Below are 13287 nucleotides of genomic sequence, written 5' to 3'. Positions count from 1 at the left end.
TATTCTTAACTTTTTCGTAATAAAATGGTATACTGCTTCACATGGACACACACCAACACTACATTCAAATACCATTCATGTATGTAAGCATACCAGCTAGCAAGTAGGTGAACGTAAGACTACATTAAGAAGGAACCTAGGGTTAGCGAATGAGCAGAGTGGGTAGATCGGAAAGAAACATATTTACACGAGTTATATTTTTATAATGAAAACAAAAAGGCAGTAAACGAAAGGGGGTCGGCAGTTTGGAGTGATAAATTGCTTGCATCTCGATGTCCTGGACCTATATAAAACTACTACCAAATGCTTAGAAATCAATTAAAGAAACAACGAGAACAATAGAAGCGGATAAAAGTGTATAAGTTAAAAAATTCAATGCGCTGCCTAGCAACATGTCGAAGGACACACAGCGTGCGGCCATCGCTCAGAAGGAGAAGTTAATATGCTATTGTTTTCTAGCTATCGATCATTTCCAACGGTCATGTCATGCCTGGGCACAACTGAGATATTCAATAAAGAACGATCAAATACTGTAAAGATGATTACCTGCTTGTTGACTTTTAACCTATCCAACTCATGAAATACATATAAGCTGCATTTAAGGAGCTTAACTTAAGTATTATCTGTCGTAGTATCGTACAACGAACGACAATAGTAGTCACGAGGAGTTCATTCGAATCCGAAACATAATAGATCGACAGTCTTTTACGTTTAGTCTTTTATTGAAATCCTCACAGTAGATTGATTATAACATAAGGAAACGATGATGCATATACATATATTTCTTATGAATTCGTTAATATAAACAAAGCATTAGAAGGAAAATAATGGAAGAATGAATTACTGGAAATTATAAAAAAAAATCAATTATGGCCAGTCCTTGCCAATCAGTCAAAACTAAAATGCTTTCCATGTCAGCCGGCATGGCGAGAATCTACCTCACTGGCGATCAAATTCAAAAGCGACCGGGTTGCTAGGTCGAGTGGAGTTTTCTCGTACGCATTAAGAAGGGTACGATTTGCCCCACGCTTCAACAGCAAGATCGCACACGTTTGCTCATTTTCTTCGCATGCCAAATGCAGCGGTGTGTTGCCTTCTTTGTTGGCTTTGTTTGGATTGGCCCCGTGCAGAAGCAGTGTGTCCACGATGTGGTTGTGGCCAAGCGACGTTGCCCGGTGCAATGGCGTGTCGCCGATCTTGTCGACAATATTGACATCAGCACCCTCATTCAGTAAATAGTTGGCGATGTCGAGTCTGCCCTTCGAGCACGCGTACTGCAGTGCCGAATGACCACCGCGGTTGCGGTGATTGATGTCAGCACCCGCCTTCACCATCAGCACCGTAGTTGGAAGGAAGCCGCCGACGGAAGCCAACACCAGCGGTGTCGCATTGGTGTCATCCTCTGCATCCCGCTGTTCCGGGAAGCGCTGAAGGATGTATTTGCATAGCTCTTCCTTCCCAGCCAGTGCTGCCCAGTGCAACACAAACCGGTCGTTCTGCAAAGCAAGCAAATGGAGGGATTAAAACACTTTCCTTCAATGATGAGTATGCAGTTGCAGGGCTACTGCTTAAATCTAACCTCATCTTTCTGGGAAATTATGTTTGAGTTTTCCGTCAGTATGTAGTCTATCTCCTCCTGACGTTTACGTACAAACTCATAAATTTCCATAGTTTTGCTGGTCATGGTCAGCACGTATGATAGAGGCACGATGGTCAAAAAGAAGTTTTCCGTTCAATTGCGCACTTTGAGTATCCACGGCGTTTGTTTTCGAACTGAACACTTCAGTTACTGTGCTTCATCACTGCCCAGATATGCTGTCAGTGTTACCAAATGTCAATGGAATTGGGCAGCAACCAAGGTAGCTAGGCGAAACTGTAGTTGCTTCAGGATAATTTGAACTAACCGTTAAACAAACTGAAATTATGGAAAGGAAATGCAACGGCCTTCATGCGTGCGATTTATTTCGCATGATTTGGTTTCAATATCATATATTTTTAAATTTTTGACAAGCATTAGATCGTAGGACACACACGTGGAGCATCTCAAATGGGCATGTCATGTATGTGTTTGGGGTCATGTGAATGGGAAGTCATGCTTCAGCCACCTAGCATTGAAGAAACATGAAAGATTTTCCGTTCCCTCAAGAACAACAAGTCGCCTGGCACAGTCGGACGGAACAACAGCCGAACAGATCAAAAACGGAGGCGCAAATCTAGAAAACGAAATTCATCGACTGATATCTGAGATATGGGATAGCAAATCGATGCCTTGTGACTGGAATCTTGGCATCATCTACCCCATATACAAAAAGGAAGATAAGTTATATACCGCCTACAAAATATTCTACCCCGTTCTTTAAGAACGACTTGACCCATACGCTGAAGAGATAGTAGGAAACTATCAGAGAGAATTCCTAATAGGGAGATCAACCACTGATCAGATCTCCACCATGCGACAAGTCCTGGAGAAGATGGCAGAGTATCTACAAAACACGTTCCATCTCTTCATTGACTTTAAAGCCGCATATGATAGCATAGCCAGGGTAAAACTGTATCAAGCCATGAGCTCATTTGGAATCCTGGCTAAATTAATCAGACTTGTAAGAATGACTATGATCAACGTCACTTATCAGATGAAGGTGGACGGAAAACTCTCAAGTTCCTTTGCTACCACCAAGGAACTGCGCCAAGGGGATGGGATTGCTTGCATACTCTTCAACCTAGCGCTAGAGAGGGACATCCGAGACTCGGAGGTAGAAACTTTGGCGACCTTCTTTTATAAATCAATCCAGATCCTGGTATACGCTGATGATAATGATATTATTGGTAGAACACTCCTATGTAGACCGAAGTAGACCTATGTAGCAGAAGCATACCAAAGTATAGGCAAGCTGCGAATAACCTCGGACTGCAGATTAACGAGGGAAAAACCAAGATGATGGTGACACCATCAGCGGCCCTGCCAACAATTGAACATTGAAGATGAAATTCATGCTAGGGTGCTGGCAGCCAACCGGTCATATTACAGTCTGAAAAATCTCTTCCACTAATGATACTTGTCAAGACAGCCGAAGCTGGGACTATACCGGACATACATAGTTCCAGTGCTTACATACGCCACCGGGACATGGAGTCTGTCCAAATCTGACGAAGCCCTCTTAGCCGTGTTCGAGAGGAAGATGCTCAGGAGGATTTTTGGCCCCGTATGTGAGGAGGGACAATGGAGGAGCCGATATAATGACGAGCTCTACGAGCTGTACGGAGACCTCACTGTCGTACAGCGAAATAGACTCGCCAGACTCCGGTGAGCTGGTCATGTAATGCGAATGGCACCGGACGACCCAGCCCGTAAAGTCCTTTTAGGTTGTCCCCAAGGACAGAGGAGGTGTGGTAGGCCTAAATTGAGGTAGAAGAATGGTATAGATGAAACCATCAATAAAGCCGGGATACGGAATTGGACCTCCGTGGTGAGCGACCGTGAGCGGCTTTGGGTGGAGCTTCGTCAGGCCAAGACCGCTCAGCGGTTGCAGTGCCAACTAAGTAAGTAAATCATGTATAAACGAGCAACTTAAGATTAAGTATTATCTGTCGTAGTATCGTACAATGAACGACAATAATAGTCACAAAGAGTTCAAGCGAATCCAAAACGTAATAAATCGACAAAGCCTCATTCCTTTAATCCTTTATTAAAATCCTCAAAGTGATTAAAACATAAGGAACCGATGGTGGATATACGTATATTTCTTATGAATTCGTTAATATAAACAAAACATTACAAGAAAAAGAATGGAAGAAAGAATTACTGGAACTTTTAAAAATTCAATTGGCCATAATTCCTTGCCAATCAGTCAAAACTAAAATGCTTTCCATGTCAGCCGGCATGGCGAGAATCTACCTCACTGGCGATCAAATTCAAAAGCGACCGGGTTGCTAGGTCGAGTGGAGTTTTCTCGTACGCATTAAGAAGGGTACGATTTGCCCCACGCTTCAACAGCAAGATCGCACACGTTTGCTCATTTTCTTCGCATGCCAAATGCAGCGGTGTGTTGCCTTCTTTGTTGGCTTTGTTTGGATTGGCCCCGTGCAGAAGCAGTGTGTCCACGATGTGGTTGTGGCCAAGCGACGTTGCCCGGTGCAATGGCGTGTCGCCGATCTTGTCGACAATATTGACATCAGCACCCTCATTCAGTAAATAGTTGGCGATGTCGAGTCTGCCCTTCGAGCACGCGTACTGCAGTGCCGAATGACCACCGCGGTTGCGGTGATTGATGTCAGCACCCGCCTTCACCATCAGCACCGTAGTTGGAAGGAAGCCGCCGACGGAAGCCAACACCAGCGGTGTCGCATTGGTGTCATCCTCTGCATCCCGCTGTTCCGGGAAGCGCTGAAGGATGTATTTGCATAGCTCTTCCTTCCCAGCCAGTGCTGCCCAGTGCAACACAAACCGGTCGTTCTGCAAAACAAGCAAATGGAGGGATTAAAACACTTTCCTTCAATGATGAGTATGCAGTTGCAGGGCTACTGCTTAAATCTAACCTCATCTTTCTGGGAAACTATATTTGAGTTTTCTTTCAGTATGTAGTCTATCTCCTCCTGACGTTTACGTACAAACTCGTAAATTTTCATAGTTTTGCTGGTGTAGGCAACACGTATTATAGAGGCACGATGGTCAAAAAGAAGTTTTCCGTTCAATTGCGCACTTTGAGCATCCACGGCGTTCGTTTTCGAACTGAACACTTCAGTTAACTGTGCTTCAGCACTGCCCAGATATGCTGTCAGTGTTACCAAATGTCAATGGCATTGGGCAGCAACCAAGGTAGCTGAAGCTAGTGCTTCAGGATAATTTGAACTAACCGTTAAACAAACTGAAATTATGAAACATGTGAACATGGTGTGGAACATAGAAATAAATATTATGCTGTAGTGGCCAATGAACGTGAGAAAGTATTGGAAGCAGCAGTATTGTATGACAATATGAATATTAACATTTGTTGATGTCTATAACATGTTTCCGTTGATTTCTTTCCCAAACAAAAAGAAAAAGCCAGAGTACATCACCCACCGAAAATGGTTCAAATAATAATAAGAAAAGTATCATTTTCGTTAGTCGGGAATCTTCTTTATTTTATTCTTCCACTTTACGCCAATTCATTTGATAGCGTCAGTTAGATTACTGTGATCGAGTGTGCTGTTACGTTTTAAAAATGTCTAAAGTGCGTGATTATTAGATTTGAATTTTAGTCTAGCTATGTTCGTTCACCTCACTTGCATTTCTATCTCTCCGCCATTTCGGTTAGATACTCTACCTATCTAGTGCAGATCTTTCCATTCCATCGGTTAAAAAAGTTGGTTGGCGAGATAACGAGAAGAAGGAATGTGCCAGCGAATGAAAACTAAACGAATGTGTATGGGACGTGTGGGAAAACACACTAACCGGTCGATCAGGAAACGTCAAGCTACCAACCAACTTTTGCACAAGTTGCAAACCGACATGCCTGTTGGAGGACGATATCTCAATGTTCTTCAACGTCTACGACTTTTCCGCTCACTGAGATTACGTTACGTACACGGGTATTAGTACGCTGTCTACTGCTAGTAATAATGCTATGGCTACCATTACAACCGCTAGATTATTACAATGACGACCACCTCTACCAGTAGAGTCTTCCAAGCGACGTACCACTCATTCTTTTCTCCTGCGCCTGATAAACGCGCACAAATGGAGAAACCGTAGCACCCGTCGTGGGTGCCAGGTTGGACACCAGGTTATCTTCAAGTATTTCCCCTCCACGATCACGACAACTGCCATCACAGATGACAAATAGACCTACAGAACGCGATTGAACGGCCAAGAATATTATAAATTCGTATATTTTCTATTAAAGCTATTTACTCATCATCATTATCATAAGTTTTCCTCATCGTTTATGTCATCCGCTATATCTTTCACCTTCTATTCCTTCTAAATCTGATAATCTGTCCTTTGTTGCATGTTTATAATTATTTCTTTTCCCTCCATTTCTTGTACCCTTGCTGCTATTTCCCACTTTTACTGGCCCTCTGCTTTTATCCTTTCGCTTCAGCTTGTCAAAAATGTGTTTCACTAGCGACGAATCCTGTCCGTAGGAAATCTAATTTTACACATCGATTTGTTTTTCTTCGAATATATTTATCTCTTTCCTCTGCATTCTCTGCCGCCTATCTATCACGATTGCAAAGTCTCCTCCAACGCCTATCGTTATCATTATCATCCGCAACGTGGTGCCATCGGAAGGATCTTCTCCTGCATTCAAGCATTTATTCAATTTCTTTATTTATCAGTATCTCGGAAGCGTTAGTTTATCATGGTCATCTACGAAAAGCATTTATGTTATTATCGTGCCCATCAAATCGTTCTAAAAACCATCTTCGGTCTTTTCGTCAAAACAGCCGACACGATACATTCAAGTTAACTGATGGTGGTAACTCGAGCAAAGGCTCAAATGGCATGCATCGAAGTCGGATTAAATACTGAGTAAAATGTAACGTAAGGTACCGTACTATCAAAAAGTCAAATTGCGATTTAAGAATTAAGATTCCGGTTATTATCAAATGAAAAATATTCAACTGTTTCCTTTAACCCTAGATTATACGTAGAAGCGTACGAGAATAACATTATGGCGTGACAACATTTTGACGCATTTTTGGGTTTCACATTCAAATTGAACTCCAAGCTGTTGTGGTCATAACGACGGCGCACCATCCTCGAACTTTAATCGAACTTAACTGCAACTGTTACACCGCAACAAACATTGCAATAACCGCTGTGCCTCCGCTATACTGATAAATTCAAGCCATACTACGTACCCGACCTTCGCGCCGTTGCTTCGGGGGATGCCTTCTGGGTTGGGGATATTAAATCTTTTTGGCACCTAACTTCAGGGGACCTCCGCCGGCACCAGCTCGGGCAGCACGCCTAGCCTCCAGCTCCCGCTGGCGCTGCATCTTTTTCTCCTCTCGTTTTCTTCGAGCTTCGTCCATTTTAATGTTACCTACAAGATATTAATATATTAATTAACGATAAATAAGAACATTCCAATCAAATAATGTTAAACGAATGAACAACCAAATGTGGATAAAGCACCCAATTCATACGAAAAAGAGAATTAAAGAAATCTAACTCATGCGGGTGTTGGATGGAACGGATGGAAAAATAAGTCAACTCAAGATGCCTAAGTCCACGCCAACGGAGTAACCTTCGAGAAATCAAACTAGAAATAAGTGGTACAAACGAAAATGATACCGGACTAGGGTTTCGTTCCATCGATTTCCAGTATTGGAAAAAGTCTAGAAATGTAAGGTCGGTGGATAATATAAAACGCGTTCAACTGCGATCAGTGAGTTCATGGTGGTCGGTAAATACAGGATTCATAGAAAAGAAAGGCATAAAGCTACAAAAAAAGCGAATAAACACATGTGCAACCAGTTCGTAAACTTATAGTTGGTGGTTGAAAAAATTTAAAAAAGCAGGCCATTATACTATCTGTGACGCTCATGCGGGTGCACACAACCGGTTCCCTACTGGTACTATACTTTTCGAAGGTTCGGATGGTTTGTGAAGAGGATGATGATGATGATGATGATGGAGAGATGATGTTTTAGGCGACTGGCACTGGCGACTGGCGAAAGGCAAAGGGTTGTGTTGCGGAAAAAGCTCAGTAGCCCTTCCTTCGATTGTGGAAATGATTTCTCCGGTGCAAGCTGTGAACGATATCGTCTATTTTGGGTTTTTATGCGTGTTTGGTGTAATGCGTGTGAGTGTGCATGTATTGACGTGGGCGATTTGAGAAGTAGTAGAGAATGAGAATAAGATACGAAACCGAATCGGAACAGCATAGGATGAAAGGAAAAGAATGATACAATGCAAACCATTAGACCGATCATTATATGGCTGAGGAAAGTTTGGTTATATAACGACAAATTCTAAATGAGTAAACTGAGTGATTACACCGTTTACCAAAAATCCGAAAACAAGAACCCATATCGAATAAACAAATTGTGATATAGACAAATGCATCGAACAGAATGAAAATTTTAATTTTAATTCTTTAAAAGAATTCAACGTTAGGGGAGAAAGTGGTTTTACAGCTTTGCATGAGTTAGTTAGGGGCCTAATTGCATATGTATAGTTTCCGATATTGCTCTTTTAAAGATGAAATGCCCAGGATACCGGATTCATATGCCCTACCAAAGCAAAGTAACACAGTCAGAAGAGAAGGAGAAGAGCACGTTTATGCTTAAAACACCCTATATAAAGAAGTTATCACAGTCCCATGTACCCTCAAAATAATTTCCTTTCCATAGACTCTCCATCGAACTTCACACAGCATCCAGACTAGTGAAGCGAAGGGTGAAGATTGCGATGGTTTTGTCTCAAGAAACCAAACCAAAACAAAACAAGTTCGATATAACCACCATGACCATCCATTAATAAATAAAAATAAAGCTGTAAACTGGTTGCTTTTAACTAAGAGTGTGCTGGGTTCTTCCAGGGGCTCGAAATCACCTTCGCCCCAGCCGTCCACTGCAGCACCGCAATTAGTCCAGCTGGTAGCGGTATTTGTTAGCGGTGGTGTTGTTGCTGCTGCTGTTGCTGTGACTGCTGCTACTGCTGCTGCTGCTGCTGGCAGTCGTCGTGGTAGCCGCGCTACTGTTGAGTAGATTGTTCATGTTCTTAAGCGCGATCATCTTACTGGGACTGCTAGTGGTGTGGTTCATTAGATTGTTGTTGGTGTTGTTGTTGCTGTTGCTGATATAGGTGCTGGTGCAGGTACTGTTGCTGCTACTGCTGTTGTTGCTGCTGGCCTTCACCGTGCTTTCCTGTGAGCGACGAGTTCATCGTGTTGTTGGTCGTACTGTTGCTGCTGCTGCTCCCTCCCCGAGCGGGCGATATTGCTGGCGCTCGTGACGGTGGAAGACGGACCGTACCGGCGCTGATCAAGGGGATGCACTCATTGTATGCGCTTGGTTTTGCTGTGCTTGATTGAGTTCATCCTCGTCTTTCTCGTTTAACGCAGTTTCGTTCTAAATAGGAATAAAATAACATCTATGTTAGTGGCAATTGCTCTTTTTTTCAGATAGCACATATTGACGGGGTTACTTACCGGGTCTTCCTCTAGACTTCCCCAGTCTTCATTGTCCCAGCCGTCACGAATGTCGCTCACACTTCCAACCATATTCAGGTTAGTATTGAGTAGTGGAGTCGTACCGGCTATCGGACTGCTCGGATCTTGCGATGTCTGCAAAACGGAAAAAAGGCACAAATGAGCTAACGCATAGAAAACAGGCAAGCTTCAGCATGCTTTATGGGTGTGCCGATAGGTTGTAAATCCCCACCCCCCCCCCCCCCCCCCCCCCCCCCCCCCCCAAAGCCCTGTAATTAAACCCTTTACACTCACGTCCATGTCGCCCCAATTTTCCTGGTCCCAGTTGTCCGGCCCGTAATCGCTGGCGGAAGCCGACGTATCGGCGCTCTCATGTTCGAGCGATGTCATCGACGTGACGCTGCTGGTTGTAGTTGAAATGCTACTGCTAGACGGTTGCTCTGTAGTGGAGGAAAAACCATGCCAAGAGTAAGCAAAACGATGCCAACAATGTTACGAAGCAGAGGGAAGGGAAAAACGCAAAAAGGTCGGCAGGATGCAACAAAAAATAGGTCTCGAACTTAAACACGATATTCTGATCATAACTATGCCAATTCCAGAAATTATACCCATAGGTTTGCTGTATTCGGAAGACTACTACTGATCCGTATCTTCTATAAGTGAATAATTTTTAAGAAATTCAAAGAGTTAGATCAAGCAGAATGTTCAATAACATTTAACTATGGGGATTTCGTGTATGTTTTTTCATCATAGTTCTAGTTTTTCAAACGAAATGTTGGACAACAGCTACGGATTGATTCATTTTGTATGGTAACATTCTGTCCATGAGCGGACCGTTAACGGAAGTGTTGCGGAAATTATAACCTAAATGCGGACAATGGATAAGAAGAGTTCTGGTTTGAGCAAACAGTTTTCTACATACCCAAAGAAGCAGGTTTACTCAATGTTTTACCCGTTAGTGGCGGCCTCGGTCGTGCGGTGTCGCTTTGGCTTCGGTAGAACTTGGCGGTTACGGCCGTCACAGCCCAGCCAGCCCAAGTGGCGGCGGCATTTCCTAAAGACGGTGTCGCTGTATGCACGTCGGCCTCTGAAATGATTACCAGCAGTTTGAAATATCTAATAACTATTGTATGTGGCATGTAAACCTACCCATACTCTCCCGTAGGCTAGGGTCTTCCGATACTTTTTCGAGCTTGCCAAGAAAACCGCGAATCGTCTTGAAGGCGGGATCGCGCACCGACTTTTCCGGGTCCATCGTTAGCGGACACAACGCGGGTAGTATACGAACGGCGACTTCGTTCAGCAGAAAATACTGCTGTGTCGCAGCGAGGGCCAATATGCCGGCTACCCTCGATGGTGGAAATGGATCCCGCATTGCTCTAATGAACGCCGACACTAGCACGCGCTGTCGAACCTGGAAATAGAAATGTGTTAGGCCAGAACTGTTAATGCACACCGAGCAACGTACGTATGATGATTTAGTCAACTAACTACGTCGGTGCTTACCTGCGGATGCAGATGTGGCGCAATTTTGCCCAAACAAACGGTCGTATTTGTCCGGATTCCACCTTGGTCATCACGAGATTGCAAGCGCGCAAAGTGGCGCAGCACTTCGACGTTCAAATTGTTGTAGTTTAGCTTTGGTGCTAGGTGAATGATGGACTGAAATTGATTCAAACCAACGCATTAGTCAATGTGAAGTGTGGGTGATAACAATGCCTTTTTCGGTAGCCTTTTAAATGAGGTTTAAACCGCGGTAGGTACTTACTTTAACTGTTTGTTCCCTTATCGTCGGATTGGTATCAAGAAAACCGTGCGCTATTTGCGGAAATATCTGATCGTTCACTACATTCGGTTGCAGGTGCGAAATGAACAGATCAAGCTGTTGTAATAAACGCGAACGTGTTACACGATCCGTCGATGCAAACAGCTTCACAACGCACGGCACGATCCGCTTCTGATATTCGACTTCATCTAGTAGGCGCCCCAACTATTCAACGTAGGAAGAGAAATAAATAAAATTCTCGTTCCATCGTCCCTTATTCACATGATTGAATTACCTTAAACATTGGAGCAAGCACAGCCGATCCAGCGTCTCCGTACTCGTAGGCCGTTATTAATTGTGGTAAAATTTTATGCCTGAAACAAATAGGTGGATGAGAATTGGAATATTCTAAACGAGTAGCTCACTGGCCATCGGGCAAAGAACTTGGCATACCTGCAGACAGTGTCTGGAAAATTATCTAACTGTCCTGTTAAGGCGCTGAAAAATCGGGTCTTTTCCGCCTTATCCTTGATTTGAATTTCCTCTAGAAATAGCAATGAATCAACCAAATCATTTTTGAAAAATCCACCAGGTTTACGACACTTGGTTATGACGTCGGCCGGATTCGGCCGACTGGCTGGAGCTGCTCCGACCAATTCGCAGTATAACGGAGCTAATGATTTTGGTATCTGGAAAGGGTGGAAAACGTAAAATAAAAAGCAACTGATTAGTTCAGCAAACTCAGCAACCCTGCAACAGGATATTTGCTGGCAGACACTTACACCCTCGATGTTCTTAAGGTTTCCCCTCGTTTTGAGTGGCCCATTGAAGGCCTCCCAGACAAGGCAACCAAGGCCCCACATATCGCTGGAGCACTTGGTTGCCGATTTCAACTTATTCGAATCGCTTTTCTCCGGCGGATCGTATATTTCAAGCGACGGCGGAATTTTGATTGGCGGAGCTGCCGGCACCTCCGTTGACGACACATACTCCAAGCCGCCTAGCTTCCACTCGCCAGAGGAGTTAACAAACACCGACCAAACGGATACGTTGTTATGGCGTAAATTTCCATCGTTGTTGAGGAATGATAGTGCCCGCTGTAACGAAGGACCGGAATATTCAATAAAAGCCAATACCCAAAGAAGAAATAATATAGTTGAAACTCCTTTTGGCTATCCCATGCTCCTATTAGCAAAGGAAATCTTGCAGCAGCTGTTGCCAAACGCCAAACTAAGCAACCGAAAGGTAGCCACTTACCGTGATTTGAAAGATACCCCAAGCCAAATACAAATCCCGCTGGGGACCACTGGTCGCCAACTTATTGATGTGTGTACCCAACGGTTCGACTGGTTCGGTTGCCACGTACAAAACCTTGTCCGTTTCCAGGCTGTCCAGAAACTGTAGGATGCTCGGGTGGCGTAGTGTTTTCAATCGCTTCACTGCGGCCTTCGCTAGCTCGAACTTAATGTCCGTACCACTTTTGATGTCATACGTGAAAACTGACACCTCATCATTGGTATTTTTTCGCTTGCCACGGTGCAGACTCCAGATGCTTTTGGTGTCGAACTGTTGCACTGGATCACCAATTTCATACGGGAAGTCCTTCGACGAATCGCGCAAGAAAAATGACCACATAGTGAACGCAGGCACGCGTGCACTCACAGATGGCACAGGATTGTTGGCCTGTGCTCTTTAAGCTCCAGCAGTAGCAAACAGCAGCAGCAGCACGGCTACGGAAAGCAGAGCAACGTTCTGGTTCCGTGTATGCTGAGTTCAAAAGGTCCAATTGCTGGTAACCGTCTTTCTTATGCCGAACAGAAGCGATACTTAACAATATAAAACAAATACAGACGGTGTAGGTTTACTGATTCACAAAAATATGGCTAGTGTTTTGTGTTTTCACAGCTTTCTGGTTGCGGTGAATATGAAAATTTTCTGAACTTCATTTGACAGATTACTAATGGGAAAGCGCTTGTTTACATGCGTAGTTTGATTCTTCACCGATTTTTCATTATAAATTTATTCTTTTTGTGTTAGAATGTCACTATTGCACTGAAAAGACACTAGAGGAGTGCAGTAAAATTAATTAATTGAGAATATTGCTACTTTCAAACGTGAGTTAGTCGTGGATTTCAAAAGATTCGAAAATAAAATCATGACTAAACTTCGGTACAAATGAAATATGTAAACAGCATATACTGGCAACGTCAAATTAGGTTCGGTTTAAAACAGCGGTTTATTGTTTCACATAAATTGCTACTGTAAAAAAGTTATTATTATTTAATTCAATTAATTGACTTTCATCTAAGTATATCAAATTAGCTATTAAACACCCATGCCGTTTGATCTATTGTAAAATCAAAGAGCAAGCAACCCATT

The 13287-nt window shown here is 43.4% G+C and overlaps 3 protein-coding genes across 3 annotated transcripts; all 3 read right to left on the bottom strand.

The window, feature by feature from the left end:
• Nucleotides 1-907: 907 nt before the first annotated feature.
• LOC131290958 (26S proteasome non-ATPase regulatory subunit 10-like) lies at nt 908-1763 on the bottom strand. The gene is made up of 2 exons (XM_058320150.1): nt 1580-1763; nt 908-1496 (listed from the first exon to the last, which is right to left on the bottom strand). The coding sequence occupies exons 1-2, from the start codon at nt 1682-1684 to the stop codon at nt 915-917; spliced, it is 687 nt and encodes a 228-aa protein (XP_058176133.1). The 5' UTR covers nt 1685-1763; the 3' UTR covers nt 908-914.
• A 2101-nt stretch (nt 1764-3864) lies between these two features.
• On the bottom strand, nt 3865-5903 carry LOC131290563 (26S proteasome non-ATPase regulatory subunit 10-like). The gene is made up of 4 exons (XM_058319721.1): nt 5894-5903; nt 5681-5827; nt 4537-4772; nt 3865-4453 (listed from the first exon to the last, which is right to left on the bottom strand). Exons 1-4 carry the CDS (start codon nt 5901-5903, stop codon nt 3872-3874), a joined length of 975 nt encoding a protein of 324 aa, XP_058175704.1. The 3' UTR covers nt 3865-3871.
• Nucleotides 5904-6846: 943 nt separating this feature from the next.
• LOC131290459 (N-terminal kinase-like protein) lies at nt 6847-12803 on the bottom strand. Its single transcript, XM_058319608.1, is given in 15 exon segments — nt 6847-7040; nt 8519-8623; nt 8691-8859; nt 8861-8988; nt 8991-9063; nt 9144-9278; nt 9438-9583; nt 10066-10230; nt 10293-10557; nt 10650-10805; nt 10912-11133; nt 11204-11282; nt 11362-11597; nt 11691-12005; nt 12166-12803. Coding segments are annotated over 15 exon segments (2718 nt in total). The 5' UTR covers nt 12544-12803; the 3' UTR covers nt 6847-6894.
• Nucleotides 12804-13287: the final 484 nt, after the last annotated feature.

The sequence above is a fragment of the Anopheles ziemanni genome, chromosome X, assembly GCF_943734765.1.
Source record: "Anopheles ziemanni chromosome X, idAnoZiCoDA_A2_x.2, whole genome shotgun sequence".
NCBI lineage: Eukaryota > Metazoa > Arthropoda > Insecta > Diptera > Culicidae > Anopheles > Anopheles ziemanni.
Note: the sequence above shows the minus strand (reverse complement) of the source record. Positions and strands in the feature narration are given on the sequence as shown.

Coding starts and splice junctions, on each gene's coding strand:
- LOC131290563 (XM_058319721.1), bottom strand. Junction 4,773..5,680: donor GCAGGAGAAAAGAATGAGTG/GTACGTCGCTTG, acceptor TAACACTGACAG/CATATCTGGGCAGTGCTGAA. Junction 4,454..4,536: donor TAGTTTCCCAGAAAGATGAG/GTTAGATTTAAG, acceptor CTTGTTTTGCAG/AACGACCGGTTTGTGTTGCA.
- LOC131290958 (XM_058320150.1), bottom strand. CDS start 1,684: ATGACCAGCAAAACTATGGAAATTTATGAGTTTGTACGTAAACGTCAG. Junction 1,497..1,579: donor TAATTTCCCAGAAAGATGAG/GTTAGATTTAAG, acceptor CTTGCTTTGCAG/AACGACCGGTTTGTGTTGCA.